The sequence below is a fragment of the Puma concolor genome, chromosome D4 (assembly GCF_028749965.1).
Source record: "Puma concolor isolate L17-30 chromosome D4, mPumCon1.1.hap2, whole genome shotgun sequence".
Classification (NCBI taxonomy): Eukaryota; Metazoa; Chordata; class Mammalia; order Carnivora; family Felidae; genus Puma; species Puma concolor.
The window spans coordinates 19,211,288-19,230,280 of NC_141679.1; the positions used below are offsets into that span (position 1 = coordinate 19,211,288).

General features: G+C 49.5%; 1 protein-coding gene across 2 annotated transcripts in view; it reads right to left on the bottom strand.

Moving 5' to 3' along the window:
* Positions 1-413: 413 nt before the first annotated feature.
* GNA14 (G protein subunit alpha 14) overlaps positions 414-18,993 on the bottom strand; it is a 204,318-nt gene continuing 185,738 nt past the window's right edge. The window contains exons 3-7 of one of the 2 annotated variants that reach the window (XM_086685041.1): positions 11,321-11,475; positions 8,412-8,540; positions 6,151-6,280; positions 2,411-2,564; positions 414-1,463 (exon numbers count right to left, since the gene is read on the bottom strand). In XM_086685041.1, the coding sequence (XP_086541167.1) occupies positions 1,273-1,463; positions 2,411-2,564; positions 6,151-6,280; positions 8,412-8,540; positions 11,321-11,475 (759 nt within the window). In that variant the 3' untranslated portion in view covers positions 414-1,272. The other variant, XM_086685040.1, reaches the window with a different exon arrangement.

Sequence of the window (18,993 nt, forward strand, 5' to 3'; positions counted from 1 at the left end):
GAGGTGGTGTTTCTACTGCTGATCAGCAGGTGACTGGGCTGGAGAGGGAGGTCGTGACTGCTGCACGGAGGGGACTAAACCCATACAATATGCTAGCCCCAAATGCAGTTTCAGGCACCAAGGAAAACCCTAATTTAGTCGCATCTTCTGGAGACCTCTAATGTGTACAGGAGGCATACATACTATTAAACTCCTGGGCTTTTTCCTGTTAATCTGTTTTGCTTGTTTGTTTTACAGGGGGGGGGGGGGGATCTCAGCCAGGAACCTAGAAAGTAAAAGGAAATTTACTTTTCCTCTCCTGCAAGGACATGTAGAAAGTTTGAGTTACATACAAACTATTAAAGTCACAGCATTTTTCTTTTTAGGAGCTGACCCATCAGTCAACGACGAGCTCAAAGAAACACAACGTAATCCAATGCTAATGGCAGAATGGTATATTCTTAGCCTCCTCAGAAAGGCACAGCATACATGGTTCAAACAGCAAAACTGTGGTGGCCATCAGAACTTTGGCAGGGGTTGCATTACGCTGGTTAAACAATTTAGGCTTTTAGCCATTTCGTAAGTTTACAAGACTTGGCCGTGTATATATATACACACATAAAACACACACACATTTTTTACCAGTACAGCACGTATGCTATCTCGAGCCCACTTATGTCAACTTTGGCTGCATGGTGATCAAATTATGGCAAAACTAAGTTAGATATATTAATATAGTCATCAGTTTGGCTTAAAAATATTTAACACAAAAAAAACAAAACCAAACAAATCTTTGATGGCATGTTAAATGCATAGTTCAGCATGGAGAGAGAAAAACAATCTAAAATCTCTAAATTACAAGATTTAATAAAAAGCTTCAAACCCCTTAATTTTCTTTTTTGAAAATATCACCCAAACTCATCCTAGAGGTCTCAAGGTATGATCTATAAACTAACAGACGCCTCTGTTACATGATGTGTTAATGCCTATTAAACACACTTAAAAAAACATAAATCACAGTGGCTTTTAAAAATTCTATAAAATATCAAATTCAAAACTTACACAAAATCTTAGAGCCAAAACTCAAGAAAAGAAATATAAAAACAATTTGGGAATCAAGACTTTGAAAAAGGGTGCCACACTCAAATATCTCGTAAGGTCCGACACCTGGCCCCGTGGCCTGCATGACGGGCTCCGTGCTGCCAGGGGTGAGTGACGTCACAAGCACTTGCAAATATGTGAGGAGCTTGCAAATCCTGTCTTCTGGAATGGGTGAGAAGTGCACAGCAGCTTTCAAACCAGGTTGAACTCCCTCAGGTTGAGCTGGAGAATCGTGTCTTTCACGGCAGCGAACACAAAGCGGATATTCTCCGTGTCTGTAGCACACGTGAAGTGAGAATAGATGACTTTCTCTTTGTCAGGATTCTGATCTTGGTAAAGCTTCAGGATAAAGTCTCTGGCAGCTTTGACATCCTGCTTTGGTCCTAGTCAAGAGTGTAGTTACAGGAATAAAGAAGAAAGATAGTGACCAACCAACAGGTCCTCCCCCAAATCATTCTCGATACAGTCTTGCTCTTGCGTGGGATCCTTCTTTCAGTTGTCTTAGTTCTAGAGGATAGTTGACCTGGGGACATTAACTTTCATTCTATTTTATTATATCTCATAAAAGAGTCTTTTAAAGTGTTCACTGCCATCTAAAAAATTGTACTTTAAAGCAATTTGTTGAAAAATAGCCAACTTAACTTTTGGATTTGGACCACAGAGGCAGACAGAAGTGAGCTAGGACTAGGGAAAGGAAGGATACAGGAACATGATTAGACCCCCAAGTCTCATTTTAACACGTGAGGGCTCTACCCGATAGGGCCACTGCAGCTATGACCTTTTGGTCATAGGACACTAAAACCCTAAACATCAGTATCACACTTCCTGATATTCGAGACCTCCTGTACCAGAAATCCTTAGCAACAAGACATAAACTTTCCAGCCAGGGGTAGGTCATATTCATAAAACTGTTGTCTACCGTGTGCCTAGGAAGGGGGCTGCCACACTAACATACACAGAAGAAGTACCGGGCACTCGGACAGAGACCGGAAAGGCAGGGCGGGCACAGTCTCTGCCTCGGGAGCTGCCCACGCGAACAACACTACACGGAGTGACGAAGGCCAGGGGACAACAGAGTGAGCCCCCGCTGCCAGGGGTGCCGCGAGGGTGAGGAGGACTTCCCGGAGGAGGCGCCTGAGCTGGGTCTTGGAGAAGAGGGTGAAGTTCACAAAAGGTGTTGGCATGCGTGGAGGTGCTGAGGCAAAACACAGTGATGCACCTGGAGCTTCGGTGAGAAAGGGTGTTAGAGGCAATCGGGGGCAGGGGGGGCCCAGGGGCCTGACCAATAACTCTGGATGATGCCCGGGAAGTCAACAAGATGGACACTCACCTGTGTATTCTGGGAAGTAGCTAATTAGATGAGAGTACATGATTTTCTCTTCCAAAAGATCCTTCTTATTTAAGAACAAAATCACAGATGAGTTCAGAAACCAGGGGTAGGTAATAATGGTTTTAAATAAGGCTTTGCTCTCTTCCATGCGGTTCTAAGCGAGAAACAACGGGCTTAGGGTTAATAAGAAAAACGGTACTTTGGGAGCAACGTGCCGAAATGTCTGGTCCCACCCATGTGTCCCCTCACCCAGCTACCGGCTCCATATCACTGTCCTTGCTGAAGCTGGTGAGCACCTGGGGCCCCTCAGGATACCAGGTCTCCTGCCTCTATTTCCCCCCCACACCCCCACTGGCTTTCTTAGTCACTCTCTTCGGTATGCGTTCTGTGGCACCGCAAATAAACACATGTAAGAAAGGCTTTTGTGAAACTTGGAAGAAAGTTCCTATCCTATTTGACAAAAGTTTTCTGGGTCATTACTGGGATTACCGAGTGGGGGAAGTGAGTAACTTAGACCCCGGAAGCCCTGTGTCATTGGGGTTGGGCTCCCAGACCATGAGGGGGAAGCTCCTGGAGCCCAGCCACCGCCCAGAGGAACGCTGGACATGGGCAGAGCGAGGAGCGCACGCTGCTGACACACTTCACGTGTTGGCAATACGGAGGAGCTCTACTCGGGGCACAGCGTCCCCATTTGATGGATGAGCAGAGTGGTGTTCACAAGTTTAAATTATGTCCCAAGCCCATGTGGTAGTGGGACCTGATCAAAATTACGTAGAAACACCGTCAACATCTCTTAACATTTGACATTGGCAAGAATACACCAAATGTTCCTACTTCAGGGAGAGTAGACTGGGCACATACAAATCTCATCTGGTGACAATAATTGTTCTAGATAGTACTCTATTCTGAAGGTTTTTTTTTTTTTTAATCTTTATTTTTGGGAGAGCGCAAGCCAGGGAGGGGTGAAGAGAGGGGAACAGAAGATCCCGAAGCAGACTCTTTGCTGACAGGCTGACAGCAGAGAGCCCAACGCGGGGCTCGAACTCACAAACTGTAAGATCATATCCTGAGCCAAAGTCAGACACTCAACAGACGGAGCCAGCCAGGCACTCCAGCTCTAAGAGTAAAGAAACAGCAGCTTCCCTTTAGACAGAGGGAAGTGCTCAGACAAAACCATGAAAGCCTTGCACGCCCACTGCGGAGGAACATGCTGTAAATCTGTTTGCCTACAAGTCCCGTACACTGGGACTCATTCTCTTGCTCGGTACCCTTTTGGGAATTAAGATCTGGCATTTATTACCAGATAGGTAACCTCTCAGTTGTTAGTATTTTTTTTTTAATTTTTAAAAATGTTTTTATTGATTTTTGAGAGAGAGGGAGACACAGAATCCAAAGCAGGCTCCAGACTCTGAGCTACCAGCCCTGAGCCCGAGGCAGGGCTCCAACTCACGCTCTGCAAGATAATGACCTGAGCCGACTTAGTCAGAAGCCCGACCAACTGAGCAACCCAGGTGCCCCGTCCCTCAGTTGTTTTCAAAGCTTAACAAAAATTTATTATCTTTTCAGTAATGATCTCCTAGGAAAGACAACACAGCCGACTCTTGAATAGCGCAGGAGGCAGGGGCGCTGACCTACCGGAAGAGTCGAGAATGTGCACGCACAGGCACCCGGGTGGCTCAGTCGGTTAGGCGTCCAACTCTTGATCTCAGGTCATGATATCATGGTTTGTGACACTGAGCATCACATTGGGCTCTACACGGACAAGGCAGGGCCTGCCTTCGATTCTGTCTCTCCCTCTCTCTGCCCTTCTCAGCTTGGTCCCTCTCTCTCTCTCCCTCAAAATAAATAAGCTTAAAAAAAAAAAAAAAAAAAAAAGAAAATGTGCATATAACTTACTTCTCCCAAAACTTAACTATTGCTAGCCTACTGTTGACCAGAAGTGTCACCAACAATCAATTAACACGTATTTTATATGTTATGGGTGTCGTATACCATATTCTTACAATAAAGCGAGAGAAAAGCAATGAGAAAATCGTAAGGAAAATACACATAGTGTACTGTATTTATCGGGGAAAAAAACCCACGTATAAGTGGACCCATGCAGTTCAAACCTGTGTTGTTCAAGGGTCTAGCGTATACGAAGAAACAATTCCTACGCAGCCCGGGGAGGGGACGTAACAGATAATTACAACCGGGATAGGAAGGTTTGAGTGGCAGCCACTTAATCTTTCTCCAGATACCTTGTGACTTCCGGCAAAAAAGAAAATGTCTAATTTCTACACATATAGGGCTGAGGCGTTGGTCCCTTGTGCGCCTGAATGATCTTTTGAGTTTTCTGAGAAACATCATTAAGTAATCCCGAGACAAATTGGAAGCTAATTTTTCACATTGATAACGTGACGCCTTTTTGCTTTTTTAACAAAATGTCTCCCTTGGAAGAGCTGGGGGGCAGCCAGGATTGCCATGTTTCTCTGCACAATGACGCTAGTAAGTGGGTTAATCCTCCACTAAGTAGCTACTGTAACTGTGCTCCTCAGAGAAAGGTCTGCTCTCAAGAAATACAAGATCCCATTTGTCCGGTGATTTCCTAATCCTGGGCAGAGTTCTTCACTGCTTTACGATCACGACCCAGAAGCAAGAGACATTTTTCTACGAGGTCAGGATGTGTCGTGCAAGGGTGGGGAAAAGACCAGGGGAGGACAATGGTGTCCCACAGAGCACAACCCCACCTCGCAACGAAGTGACAGGAATGGCTCTCCCCACTTCCTGGGCAGACACAGCTAATGGAGTTTGACCCAGCTAGGACTATGGCAACTTTGCAGGGGACACGGGTAGGTCCGAACAGCTCCAAGCATCTGGCACCACTCCCCATGCCAGCTCAGTTAGGGACCTAATTAGGGTGCACCATGGAGGTTGGGAAGCCTGTTCTCATTATATTTACTGGAAATGCCATTGCTCTGGGGCACCCGCATGGCTCAGTCGGTTAGGCATCCAACTTCGGCTCGGGTCATGATCTCACAGTTTGTGGGTTCGAGCCCCGTGTCAGGCTCTGCACCGACAGCTCAGAGCTTGGAGCCTGCTTCGGATTCTAGCCTCCCTCTCTCTCTGCCCCTCCCCTGCTTTGTGTGCACGCTCTCCTCTCTCAAAAATAAGCATTGTCTTAAAAAAGAAAGAAGTAACATTGCTCAACTTGGGCTATATGTTAGTACCCATAAAGGGCTTGGAAAAGATACCTCCAAACTCAGACCCAGGAAATATGAATCTCTCCCGTGGGGTCCAAAAGATGGTCTTTTTTAAAACTCCCCAAGGGGTCCCAATATGCAGCCAGGGCTGAGAACCAAAGTCTGCAGGGACTCTACCCCCAGCAGCACAGGCAGGAGCTTAGATCCCAGGCTCAGCCCACACCCACCTCAACTAAACCAGAATCCTGAGTTGGACCCAGGTGCCAGGTTTTTTGCAATGATCCCCGGGGAAGCGCAGTGCATATCCCACTTTGAGGACCAGGTTTCTAGGCCAGTGATTCTCCTGCTTCCCCGTGTATTTCATTCAGTTTGGGTTGACTGACGAGGCACGCATTTCCAACAAGCGCCCAGATGATGGCGGTGCTGCTAAGCCAGAGACCACGCTTGGACCAGCCAAGCCGGCTTAGCCTCAAGAATGGAGTCCAGAGCGCTGGCTTCTTGCAAACTGCAGAAAGAGTCCCCGTTTTCCACAGCCGTCCCCTTCCCCGCCTAGCGTACCTCGTTGTCACACTCGGCCAGGACCTGGTCGTATTCACTCAGAGCAACCAAAAAGATAATAGAGGTGACGCTCTCAAAGCAATGAATCCATTTCCGTCTCTCAGATCGCTGGCCACCAACGTCTACCATCCTGTTCAACAGAAACAGAGATCATTCAAAGGTTGGCATGCATGGCTCTCTGGGAAAAAAGGGCAGGAGTCCTTATATTGTGGAAACTCGTTAGGGTCCTCAGTAATCGTTTTCGAGTGAAAAGGGGCCTTACGGTTAGAATGTGTGAGCACCGCTCCATGAGGCAGCGAGGAACCCTAGATGCTTCCTAGAGCAAAGGAGGCACAGGATGCAAGCAGAGTTACTGAAGACAGATGTAGAGGTCACTCGGGGGGAGCCTGCTCGGGGACGCTGGTTTGGAAGCTGCTGCAACAGTCTAGGCAGGAAGCACAAGCATCCACTTAGCTGTTGCTCGAACCACGGCCGAGTGTCAGGACACCAGACACACAAGGGGCAGGAAGGTGGGCGGTCTTCCAGGTCCACTCAGCCGGATTCGGGCCCTCACCCCCGCCTGTTTTTCACCACTCCTCAGATTTCTCCAGAAATCCTCTCTGCCTTAGGTGGATGCCACCCCTTCTGCCCTATAAAGACCTACAAGTTTCCTCCGTCCTATATGGAAACCCAAGGCCTTCCTCTGTGTCTTGGGGAAAGACTTCAGAGTCATAGCCCCAAGATGGCCCCGGAGCTCGAACGCTCCAGGAGTCGGGTAGTTTTCGCAAACGAGTCAAGTGGGTCTCTCCAAAGCACGACAACAGGCAACTCGAGAATGCTAGGGGCCCTGTCTGCAGGGTCGACTGCCATGCAGCTGGATAGAAACGCACCCCATGACCGGACCCTCAACCTTTCAGAGAAACCAGTTACCAAGTGTTTTAAGCAAAATGGACCAAGTTTCAAAAGTTGTTTAAAAACACCATGTGGGCCAAAGAGAATACATCTGTGGACCAGACACCAGTTTTCCAAGTAGCAAGCAGCACTGATTCTGAAATAGTTGTGTTCATAAATTCATGGCATTCAGATACAGATTTTTAAGTTTATTATTATTTTTTTTTGAGAGAGAGATGGGGGCGGTGGGGAACAACAAGAGCAAAAGTAGGTCGGGGGAGAGAGAGAGGGAGACACAGAATCCGAAGCAGTCTCCAGGCTCTGAGCTACGAGCACACAACCCGACGTGGGGCTCGACCTCACAAACCGTGAGATCATGACCACAGCCAAAGTCGGACACTCAACCGACTGAGTCACCCGGGCACCCCCAGATGCAGATTTTCAAGGGGCTCGATCAGGGCAACAATGCTCCGAAGCCTTGAGATGGAACAGGGTTTACAGACGGCCTGGGTGTGGCAGGGTGGGACCTGTGTCCATCTCCACTGGAAAAGCATAATGTAATTAGCCCTAAGGAGGAACATGGGAACCAAGGGATATAGAATTGTTTTGAAATTTGCAATGCTGGGCATATGTACCATATTACTAATTTGTTGCCATAATTAGGTGCAATGAAGGTCCACTTAAGTCATCCTAAAAGTACTTCTTATATTTATATGTGGGAATTCATACATTTTTACACAGCTGTAAATAGTTTATATGTATTGTGTAATTTTTAATCTTTTTTTAACATTTATTTATTTTTGAGAGAGAGAGAGCGAGTGCATGAGTAGGGGAGGGTCAGAGAGAGAGGGGGACACAGAATCTGAGCTCCAGGCTCTGAGCCGTCAGCACAGAGTCCAACGCGGGGCTCAAACTCACAAACCGTGAGATCATGACCTGAGCCGAAGTCGGACGCTTAACTGACTGAGCCACCCAGGTGCCCAGTGGTAATTTTTAATACACACTTTTGTGTTGGCTCTTTGGTTTTTTTTTTTTTTTTAAATAGATGTTAGAGAAGGGAATATAAGGGAAGAGAAATAGTCAAATTTAGGGAAACGACATCAGTGTTTTCAATTTGTGGTTACAGAAGTACACGTCTATGTGTGCGTGTGTTTTACACACAGGAATCACTCCAGACTTAGGTAAGGAGACTTTTATGTTCTACGGGGAACAGGAAGGGGAGTTCCTCTCCATTCTAGGAGCGGAGACCTGTCACAATTCTAAACACCTCGTGACGGGCAGGGTCATACGGCTCTAGGAGCTGTAACCGCTTTTAGGAATAACGGACTTAATTTGGGGACTTCCAAGGCCGGACAGATTCTTAATGGACCACATCAGAGAGACAGTCTTACCGAAAGATGATGTTCTCCAAGTCAAACGGATACTCGATGATGCCGGTTGTGGGCACGCGAACACGAAGCACGTCCTGCTGGGTTGGCACGAAGGACGGCATTGCGATCCGGTCAATGTCGGTCAGGTAACTGTGAGAGCAGACAGCAAGGCGCCAAGACTTGTGTCAGACATCGGGGAAGTCAGCCTAACTCACTGCACCCCCACCTCCCCCCCACCCCCCCGCCAGGCTCAAGGATTCCAGCCAAGATTTCTTGAGACCTGGTGCTGACCAGGCACCCCACCCCAACTGTGACCGTTTGGGAGGGAATGTGGATCAGAAGCTCCCATGAGCCCCTGGGAAACCTGTAAATCATGCCATCTCTTCCTTTAGGCTCCAAGCTCTCTCTCTCTGGCTGGCCAGTGAGGGAGCCGGCGGGTCGGAAGGAAAGGCTGTGGGGATGGGCTCGCTGACCCTCCCCCATCCCACACTCACCCCCCCTCCACAGTGTAGAATGTAGACGCTGTTCTCAAGGGCGTTGCTCGATGATTTAGAGTTTCTATGAGAATATAAAGGTATAAACAGGCCATCTCAAAGTTCCTTCACGAGAAAAAGTTTACTGTTTATTGGGAAACTGAACATCCACAAGAAGCCAAAACCGGTCTCAGATGATTTCTGGCCGTACATTAAATTCCTAAGCCGAAAACAAATCACTCTTTCTGCGGTCAAATGAGAGGACACTTTTTTTTTTAAGCTCTGAGTCCTTTCTAAAAGGCATTTTCGAGAAAAATGACCATAACCAGGCCCTGGCTAACAATGGGAGTGGTGATTCGGAGGCTCCCGCAAAGTAAGGTTTGGCCCTGTCTTCTCCCCGCGCAGACAGACCCGGGCTAGGATAGCGGTGCCCAGCAAGCGGCATGAAGGGGAGCCCGGGGGGGACAGGCCAACCCTATTCACCGTGCAGCCCTCACTCCAAGGAAGCAAACCACACTCCGTCAGACCGTATGTCGCTTGAGGACAGAGAGCACTGGCTGTACCTGCAGCTCTTACCCCGGTGCCTGGCCCACAGCAGGCACACACTGAAGTTCTGTCGAGGGAACGCCTGGCCCGATAAGCAGATGACAACTACGGACCCGGACCAAGGACGCTGCACAAGCGCCTTGAATATTGCCAAGTCCAAAGGCGGGGCAACACCGGGTTTCTGAGGGCCACTCTGTTTGCAGCCCTGTCCACCTAGCTGTTCCCTACACTCCTGCCAGTGCGTGAGCTCCGGTGTTCAGGGCTCCACCGGGTCTCCTCCAAATGGATCTACATCAAGAGCCCCGGCCACTCCCCAGGACCTTCACAGAAGCCGATGACACTAAGCTGTCTCAGGGAAGGACCGGAGATGGCTTCACTGACTTGAGGTTGTCTCTCACTCTACAGCTGCCAATGGCAGTCTGTCCTCTTCCTTGGGACACCACCTTCCTTCCTTCTGGATCTTTTCTGAGCTGACCCAACACCTTCTCTGGGCTTCTTTTATTTCCTTTTCCTAACTGACTGCTCTGTTGCAGCTAAATATTCCTGTGCTCAGGGTGGTTGTGCAAACCTGGGTTAATGGCATTGAACACTCGGCCGGGCACACGCATCAAAGGGCTTCGAGATTTCAGGTTTCCTTTCCTGACCACCGCCTTGTCCAGATGATGCGGGTGAACCACTTCCCCGCACCAGCTCAGAGGGCAAGGGCAACACCGGAAGGGAAGGGGATGCACCCGCGGGGAAGGGCAAAGAATTCTGGGGCCCTCAGACGATGGAAGATGACATGGGGCAAAGGGGAAAGAGCTGAGATGCAGAAGCAGGAATCATCACCTCTTCAAGAAGGAATATGATAGATCTGTTTTGTCCAGTGACCTAGATGACAGAGAGGCATGGCCTCAAGAAATTCTTAAGACGATGAAATGCTGTGATCTCCACGGGATAGTTTGCGTGCAGGACCATCTGTTTCGTTTTTCCTTAGAGATTAATGATTTAAAACTAGAGCTTTATGAATCAAAAATATAGTGTGCAGGCCTTCCCAGGGAGTCAATAAACAAAGGGCCCCCAGACTGAGCTTCCTGCGTGCACTGGGCCTGCAGAACCCGTCTTGCCCACTAGAGGGAAGCACCAGATCAGCCACGGGCGTGGGCCTATTTCACTGCTGGTCTGCACTCTGATTTTTTTTATTATTATTATTTTTTCTTACTATGAAATTTATTGTCAAATTGGTTTCACTCTGATTTTAGATTTGAGGACAGTTGGATCTGCTGTCTACTGATCAGGAAACCAGAAGGCAGAGGGATACGGAGAAGAGGAAAGTAGAATCCAGAAGCGGTGGTCATCCGTATTTAAGTCAGAAAATTCCAGCACCCCAAATGAGATGAGTCCTCTCAAAGGGAGCCCGTATTGGGTTGAGCTTCTTGTTGAAAAAAACAGACAGCTGGGTGGCTCAGTCAGTTAAGCGACCAACTGTGGCTCAGGTCATGAGCTCAGCGGTTTGTGAGTTCGAGCCCTGCGGCCGGCTCTGCGCTGACAGCTCAAAGCCTGGAACCTGCTTCGGATTCTGTGTCTCCCTCGCTCGCGCTCTGCCCCTCCCCCACTTGCTTGCATGTGCGCTCTCTCGCTCTCTCTCAAGAATAAGTCAACATTAACAACAATTTTTTTTTTAAGAAAAAAAAGAAAAAGAGGCTTAGAACACAGCAACGAAAGGTGAACGTGGACAAGGACAGAGTTTTTCGGGGGTGGTAAGAGACGCACCAAGAAGTCAGAGGGGACGCTGACAAGCGGGAAGGAGGAAGTGTTGCAACCGAGGGCCCACGTTTTATAGGCAGCTAGTTCCTCCCCAGCCAGAAGCTTCCTCGAAGCGTGGCCACGTGTGCCCGATGCGCGTGGGGCTAGGCCAGGCTCTGTACTCACTATCTGGCAGAGTCCGAGAGCTGATACTCCCTCCTCCTGTCGTAACACTCCTGGATTCCCGGGTCCTGCCACAGCTGCTTGATGGCCTCCACCTGGTCCCTGGAGAGCGCACAGACCTTGTCCACTTCCACTTCTCGGATGAGCTGGGCATTTTCCTAAGTGAAGGAGAGAGATGCTTTTGGTGGGCAAAGGCAAAGGAAGCCACCCCGCTGGTGACATGGGGACAAGATTTCCCCCGGTCTGTGGATCCGGGAAGATCTCACTAGATGCCCGGGGCCCTCCAGGGGAGCCGCTCGCAGGCAGGCACTCAGCTACGGTGCAGACGACGTGGCTGCTGAAACCGGGCAGAGCCACGGACAGACCAAGACCCGCAGCTTTCGGTCCCAGCGGGACCCAGGGGCCACTTTCACCAGCGTTCAATACCCAACTGTGAACAGAGAAGCCCAAGCGCGAGGGATCCTCACTGTCATCGGGGCGTCTGCATCTCAGGGCAATTTGAAAAGAACCATTTTTATCGTCCTGGCGTACAAGGGTGGGGTGGTGAAGGAGGTCCACCTCCGTGCAGTAAGGGACTGCCGTGCCTTCAGAGAATAGCCAATTCGATGTCAGTCTGCTGTCTTTGTCCTCTTTCCCTTCTTTTGTTTTTTTTTTTTTTCCTTCAGTAACTTAATTTCTTACAGCAGTTTTAGGTTCAGAGCAAAGCAAAGGAAGTGCAGAGAGTTCCCATCCATTCTGCTGTTTATCATCACGCATCACTGATACGACCCTTTCCCGTTGCAGAACCGCTCTCATTGCAACTCCCCATGCCAATGATTGCTGTAATATCGTGATGTTTATCGTTACTGTCATTAAATAACTCTTGCTCCTACACCACTGCTCCATTATTACCGTACTTGTTAAGATCGCCATGGCTGTAATTACCACTATTATAGCAGTTAACATGTATTGCCCACTTTGCATGTGCCGAGAGGTACGCACACATTATCTCATTTAATCCTTGTAGGGCAAGCACGGGGCCACACCTCTCACCAAACCTTAGCAATGAAAACGCTAAGGTTGGGTTACATCCTCAACATGACCACGTGTTGGCCGCAGAGGTCCAACATCCCATCCCTTGGCCGCATATTGCAGCGGACAAGAGAATCCTGCCGAAGGAGACGGGAACCCCGCCTTTCCTCTGCTCTGCCGTCCTGCCACATCTCAGGGCAATGACATCACGCAGGGCCGGCCACCCACCGGCAGCTGTCAGCAAAGCATCCGCTTAGCAGCTGTGATCTCCTGGAGTCTATACGGTACTCCCTGAAAAGTTGCTCCTGTCTTGCATTATTCATCCTCATTAACAGCCCGACAGGAAGCTGGAGAAAAGGGAGATCTTACAGATTCACTCGGCTCAGGGCAAAACCGAGGGCTGGGATGACATCAGCATGGCTCTGCACCCCACCCACCGAGGGTGGATATAAACTCTTTCCCTGGACCGTGGGAGGTCCTGCCTGGTCCTTGGCAGGTAGAAGACCCCGGGTGTAGAATCTCAAACAGGTGTAAGCAGAATAGATCAGTGGGAAGCGCCCCGGGCTGGGAATAAGGAGCTCGAGTCCGACTAGTGCAGCTGGGACTTTCAAAGACTCCAATGGTTACCGATCTCGGCATCCTCGTTTGTGAAAGAAGCCAGCGATTTTTCAAGGAGTCTGATTTATAAGCTAGTAAGTACCAGCCAAATGTGAGCAAAATTAGCCTTATCATTGTGGTGGACGCCTAATAAATATTTGTTTGCAAAAAGAGGGCACGCTCATAGCCTTTAAACCATGACTTCCAATCCGCCCACAAGCACATTGGACATCACCTGCCTTACTCTAAGCCAGAGAGAACGAAGAATGGAGAACATGGACAGAGTCTGTAGGGAGCCAAAGGGTGGTCTTCTCCTTCCTCCCTGCCTCCCGCCACCGTCCTCCTCCCACGTACAATCACGTGGTCTCTTCCCACCTGGGGCATGGCTCTACGTAAAGTGTCTGTTTTCTTCCCCGTCTTCGTAACCGGTCAGGAAATGCCACAAGGGCAGAGCCAATGTCTTCCCTGTCCTTCTATCCCAGAACCTAGGGCAGTGCCTGGCAAATAACAGGTGTTCTAGTGATGCAGGCATCTAGCCAACATTTGGGGCACATAAAAAAAAAATCTACCTAACAGAACATCACGAGAAAATAACAGCAAAAGAACTTGAGGACAGTATGACAGAAGCCCGTGTCAGTCACAGCAAGAGCACAGAGGAGCTCGGAGGCAAGAAAGTGTCTCAGAGTAGGAACCGCTCTGGTGATTTCTGGCCAGTCTGTCGCTCTCACTCTGCCCCTGGTGGCAGGCAGGCGGAATCGTTGCTTCAGGGATGCCTGCCTCTTAGGCTGCTCTCCTAAATAGGACTATTTTAACTTGTAAAACGGTCATCTCCGCACCCAACGTGGTACTCAGGCTCACGACTCCGAGATCCAGTTGGATGCTCCACTGACTGAGCCAGCCAGGCGCCCCCTAAATATAACTCCTACTCTCAGCTTAACTCCTGAGAGAGAGCACTGTGAGAATCATCGGGATGTTACAAATATTCCCACCTCCCCTCCTCACAAATGTCATGGAGAATTGTACTTCACGGTGGGTGAAGCAGAAGTGGAACCAACACTTGTGTCTTTTAGAAAGAAACTTTAAAGAGCCACTGAGTAATTTACCACACTCCCTTTCATCTACTGGGGTGATGGTCAGGAGACAAGATGGAGCCTCAATCGGCCGGGCTTCCTGAGCAAGTTCAATGAGCGGAGATTCCCCCAACACACTGCACACATAGCATGAGCGAGAAATCACCTTTCATTGTGCTAAGTAAGCTGAACTGTGGGGGCAGTTTGTTCCTGGAGCACAACCTGCTCTCTTCTGACTGGCCCATGTTACAATGGAGAAGTCCAGTATTTGACTCTGGCAGGAGAGAGAGAGAGAAAAAATGCAGCCCCGTGAGATATCCCAGAGGAATGTAGGCTTCTACATGGGCACCCAGTCGGGGCCGGGAAGGGGGTACAGAGGCTGTGGAAAGACAAATCTGAGCTTTCGGGGAACCAGGGAAGCTCAGCCAGGAGAGCAAGATCTAGTTCAGCCAAGTGAGGGGACTATGGAGGGACCCGGGCTTGAAAGGAGAAGGGACCTCAGTCTCCTTACAAACCCAGCAATTGGGAACTGGATTTGGGACCCAGTGAATTCAAGGAGCCCAGACGTATTCCAAGTTTAGAGCTCTCCTCCTGGCTAAGGCTCCCACCTGTTGAGATCATGCTGTTTAAACTTACTTTGGAATAATGGAAGATGGGGAAAATGATAGAAGAGTTCCTCTGTGCCTTTCAAGATTGTCCCGATGTTGACGATTTATGGCCATGCCTTATCATCCATCCCCTTTCCAGACACACACGCACATAGACTTGCCACCTGAAGGACTTGAGGGGACATTGCAGACCCAATGCCTCTTCATTGCTAAAGACTTTGGTGTGATTTCCTAAAAACGAGGACCCTGGACTATAAAAACCACAGTGTAATGACCAAAAGCAAGAAGCGTAGCATTGACACAATATTGTGATCTCATCTTCAGACCTTCCCCAAAGTCTGTCAGTTGTCCTCTTTTTTTTTTTTTAATTTCTCTTTTTTAACATTTATTTATTTTTGAGACAGAGGGAGACAGAGCATGAACGGGGGAGGCACGGAGAGAGAGGGAGACACAGAATCGGAAGCAGGCTCCAGGCTCTGAGCCATCAGCCCAGAGCCCGACGCGGGGCTCGAACTCACGGACCGTGAGATCGTGACCTGAGCTGAAGTCGGACGCTCAACCGACTGAGCCACCCAGGTGCCCCTGTCAGTTGTCCTCTTAATGCCCTTTATCTGCCCCATCTAGGATCACATCACACAGTTACTTGCCTCCATGGTCTCTATTTATCTGGAAAGGTTCTACGGTCGGATATCATTTTGTCACCTGATCGAGAATGGCCTGACGAGGACATGAGTTTGGCTGGGAGGGAGAGTGGCCCAGCCACCGCCCACTGTGGGTCCTGTGGACCCCTGTGGATCGTTCCAGGAAAAAATATTGTGAAGGGTGGAGAGGAGTGAGAAAGTGAGTGACCCATTTTTAAATACATTTTATTGAAATATGAATGACTTTGAGGGGCCTGGGTGGCTCCGTCGGTTAAACATCTGAATCTCGATTGCAGCTCAGGTCATGATCTCACGGGTCATGGGTTCAAGCCCCACGGTGCGGACAGTGGAGCCTGCTAGGGATTCTCTGTCTCCATCTCTGTCTGCCACTCTCCCGTTTGCACATGCCCGCAATCTCTCTCAAAATAATAAAATAAAAAACGAAGGATGAATGACTGCTGTACTGTTAACGATGTCTGTGTGTTATAAAAAGTGGGGGGGCGCCTGGGTGGCGCAGTCGGTTAAGCGTCCGACTTCAGCCAGGTCACGATCTCGCGGTCCGTGAGTTCGAGCCCCGCGTCAGGCTCTGGGCTGATGGCTCAGAGCCTGGAGCCTGTTTCCGATTCTGTGTCTCCCTCTCTCTGCCCCTCCCCTGTTCATGCTCTGTCTCTCTCTGTCCCAAAAATAAATAAACGTTGAAAAAAAAAAATTAAAAAAAAAAAAAAAAGTGGGGTTTTATACATATTTTCCCATGGCCTGGTGAAACACTTCCAAGCACAGCAGGAGCACTTTGATGAGCACGTTCTAACGAGGGCGCACGAGGAGCAGAGGGCCCCTGAGGCAACGTGGGAACACTTTTATGTTGTCTACGACTGGCCCCTTGGGGCGCCTGGGTGGCTCAGTCCGTGGAGCGTGTGACTCTTGATTACCGCTGACAACGTGATCCCGGGGTTGTGGGGTTGGGCCCCGTGTTGGACGCAGGGCTGAATGTGGAGCCTGCTTGGGATTCTCTTTCTGTCTTCCTCTGCCCCTCTCCCCTACTTGTGCTCTCTGTCTCTCAAAAGACTGGCTCCTTGAGCTGAAGGTCTAAAATGGCGACGGTAGGAAGTCCCTCAGCTCCCCTGCGGCACCCCCCTGGGGGGACACACCAAATCCGCATCTATCTACAGAGCAACGCTGAGGGCTGACTGAACAGCTTCTGTACCACAGAAGCTAGAGAGACCACACAGAGAACAGCAAGACAGAAAGGGGCACAGTAATGCGGGGACGCCCCCCTCCCCAGCACAGACGACGCGGCCAAGTGCAGTGGGGAGGGGTAGTCCTGAAGGACCCTGAGCAGATTTATCTGCCCCGGGGGCACGGCAAAGGGCTGCAGTTTAAAAGAGCAGCTAGTATATAAAAGATCCAGCCTCCAGAAAACGGCAGGGGAGCTGCTGGGACTCTCTCCAGGTTGGAAGGACCGGGGAACACCACGGTTTACGTCTGCCCTCCACTTTGCCACCCACGCGGGAGCAGAATCCAGGTGCCGGGGCCACTCCGCCTCCTCAGCGAGCCCACACCGGCCCCAGCTGTCCCATCAAGGCAGCTGCACCCCAGAGCAGCCCCAGCCACCGCACCAAGGGGACACAGGCACAGGCACACTGGGACGCTCCAGACCTGCCCCGCTTCAGCTCCAGGTGGCCTGCCAGGGCACCCCCCCGGCCTAGAGCACTCTGGGACCTCCTGGCTCACATCCGCTTTGGCTCCAACGGCCGCACCCATGCAGCCCCCTGTGCTAAGCACCCTGGGACACCCCGGCCCGTGCCTGCCTCCATTCCGGCCGCCCCAGCAGGACACCCTGTGAGTAACCCACACCCTGCCTTCGTTCCGGCCACCTGCACAGAGCCCCAGAACACCACAAGCAAGTGCTGTCCTCAACTTCGGTTATCCCTCCCAACACCCGCTGCTCTGAGCACCCAGGACAACCTGGTTTCCACCTGTTCGGCTACAGCCGTCCCTTCATGGCACCCTCTGCCCAGACAGCACCAGGGCCACCCTAGCCCGTGCCCGCTTCAGCTACAGCTGTCCTGCGTGGAGCACCTGGGGACCCCAGCATACACCCCACCCTGGCTCCGGCTGCTCACCAGGACCCATCTGCACAGACAGCCCCAGGATGCACCCATTTCAGCTATCCTGCCGGGGCGCCCTCTGTGTCAAGAGCCCCGAGATTGCCCTGGCCCGTGCCCACTTCAGCTCTGGTCAGCCCACCAGTGCAGCCCCAGCACAGCATGCCCCAGGACCCCAACCCCATACCAGACACCGCTCCGGCCAGCCAGCCCAAGTCACAAGGCACACACAGTCTACGTAAGGGATGACCACACACATTCCTTCAGGTTTAGAAGTAGCTGTCGTACCTAATGCATGGAAACACACCCAGCAAATCAATCAAAACGGGGAGGCAGAGGAAAATGCGCCAAATGAAAGAACAAGACAAACGCACAGAAAAGGAACTAAATGAAGCAGAGATATGCAACGTGCCTGACGACGAACTTTAACGATCATAACGATGCTCGCTGGACTGGAGAGAAGAGTGGAGGATCTCAGTGAGAGCTTCGACAAAGGGATAGAACATATAAAAAAGATCCAATCAGCATTGAAGAACACGGCAACTGAAATAAAAAACACGCTAGAGGAAATCAACCACAGATGAGCAGATGCAGAAGAACGGCTCAGCAATCAGGAGACAGGGGAAGGGGAAGCACCTAAAAGAGAAGGATTTCAAGATGAAGACAGGTTAAAGGAGCCCTGAGAAAACATGAGGCCAAGAAACATTTGCATTATAGGGGTCCGAGAAGGAGAAACGAGAGAGCAAGGGGCAAAAACAAGACAAGACAAGACAAAACAAAACCAAACCAAAAAACACCCAACCATATTTGAAGAAAGAACAGATAGCTTCCTTGGACTGCAGAAGGAAATAGACATCCGGATTCAGGAAGCACAGTTTCCAACCAGATGAGTCCAAGGAGGTCCACAACGCATCAGAATTTAAATGCCAAAGGTTAAAGATAAAGAGTGGATTTTAAAAGCTTCAAGAGAGAAGCAAAAAGTTATGTACAAGGGAAACCCCATAAAACTATTAGCTGATTTTTTTCAGCAGGAATTTTGCAGGCCAAAAGGAAGTGGCATCGTATATTCAAAGAAGTGAAAGGAAAAGCCTGCAGTCAAGAATACTCTACCCACAAGATTATCATTTAGAATTAAATGAGAGAAAAAGAAAAAAAAAGCCCAAGAGATAAAGAAGTTCATCACCACCACACCAGCCTTACAAGAAATGTTAAAGGGACTTTGAGGACATAATTAGAAGAAAACTATGAATAAAAAGATGTAAAATATGACAACATATACCTAACACATGGAGGAGGAAGTAAAAAAGGCCTTTGACAATGTGTTCAAATTCAAATGACCATCAACTCAATAGAGACTGCCATATACTTAGGATGTTCTACATGAACCTCATGGTAACCACAAACCCAAAACTTCTAGTCGATAAAAAATAAAGAGCAAGAAATTCAAGCTTAACACTGCAGAAAGTCACCAGTCACAAGGTAAGAGAGCAAGAACAGAAGAAAAGCACAGAGAACTACAAAATCAACTGGAAAAGTTAAGAAAATGTCAACAGGTACATACCTGTCAATAGTTACTTTAAATGTAAATGGTGTAAATGCTTCAACCAAAAGACACAGCGGGGTGAAATGGATTAAAAATAAAAA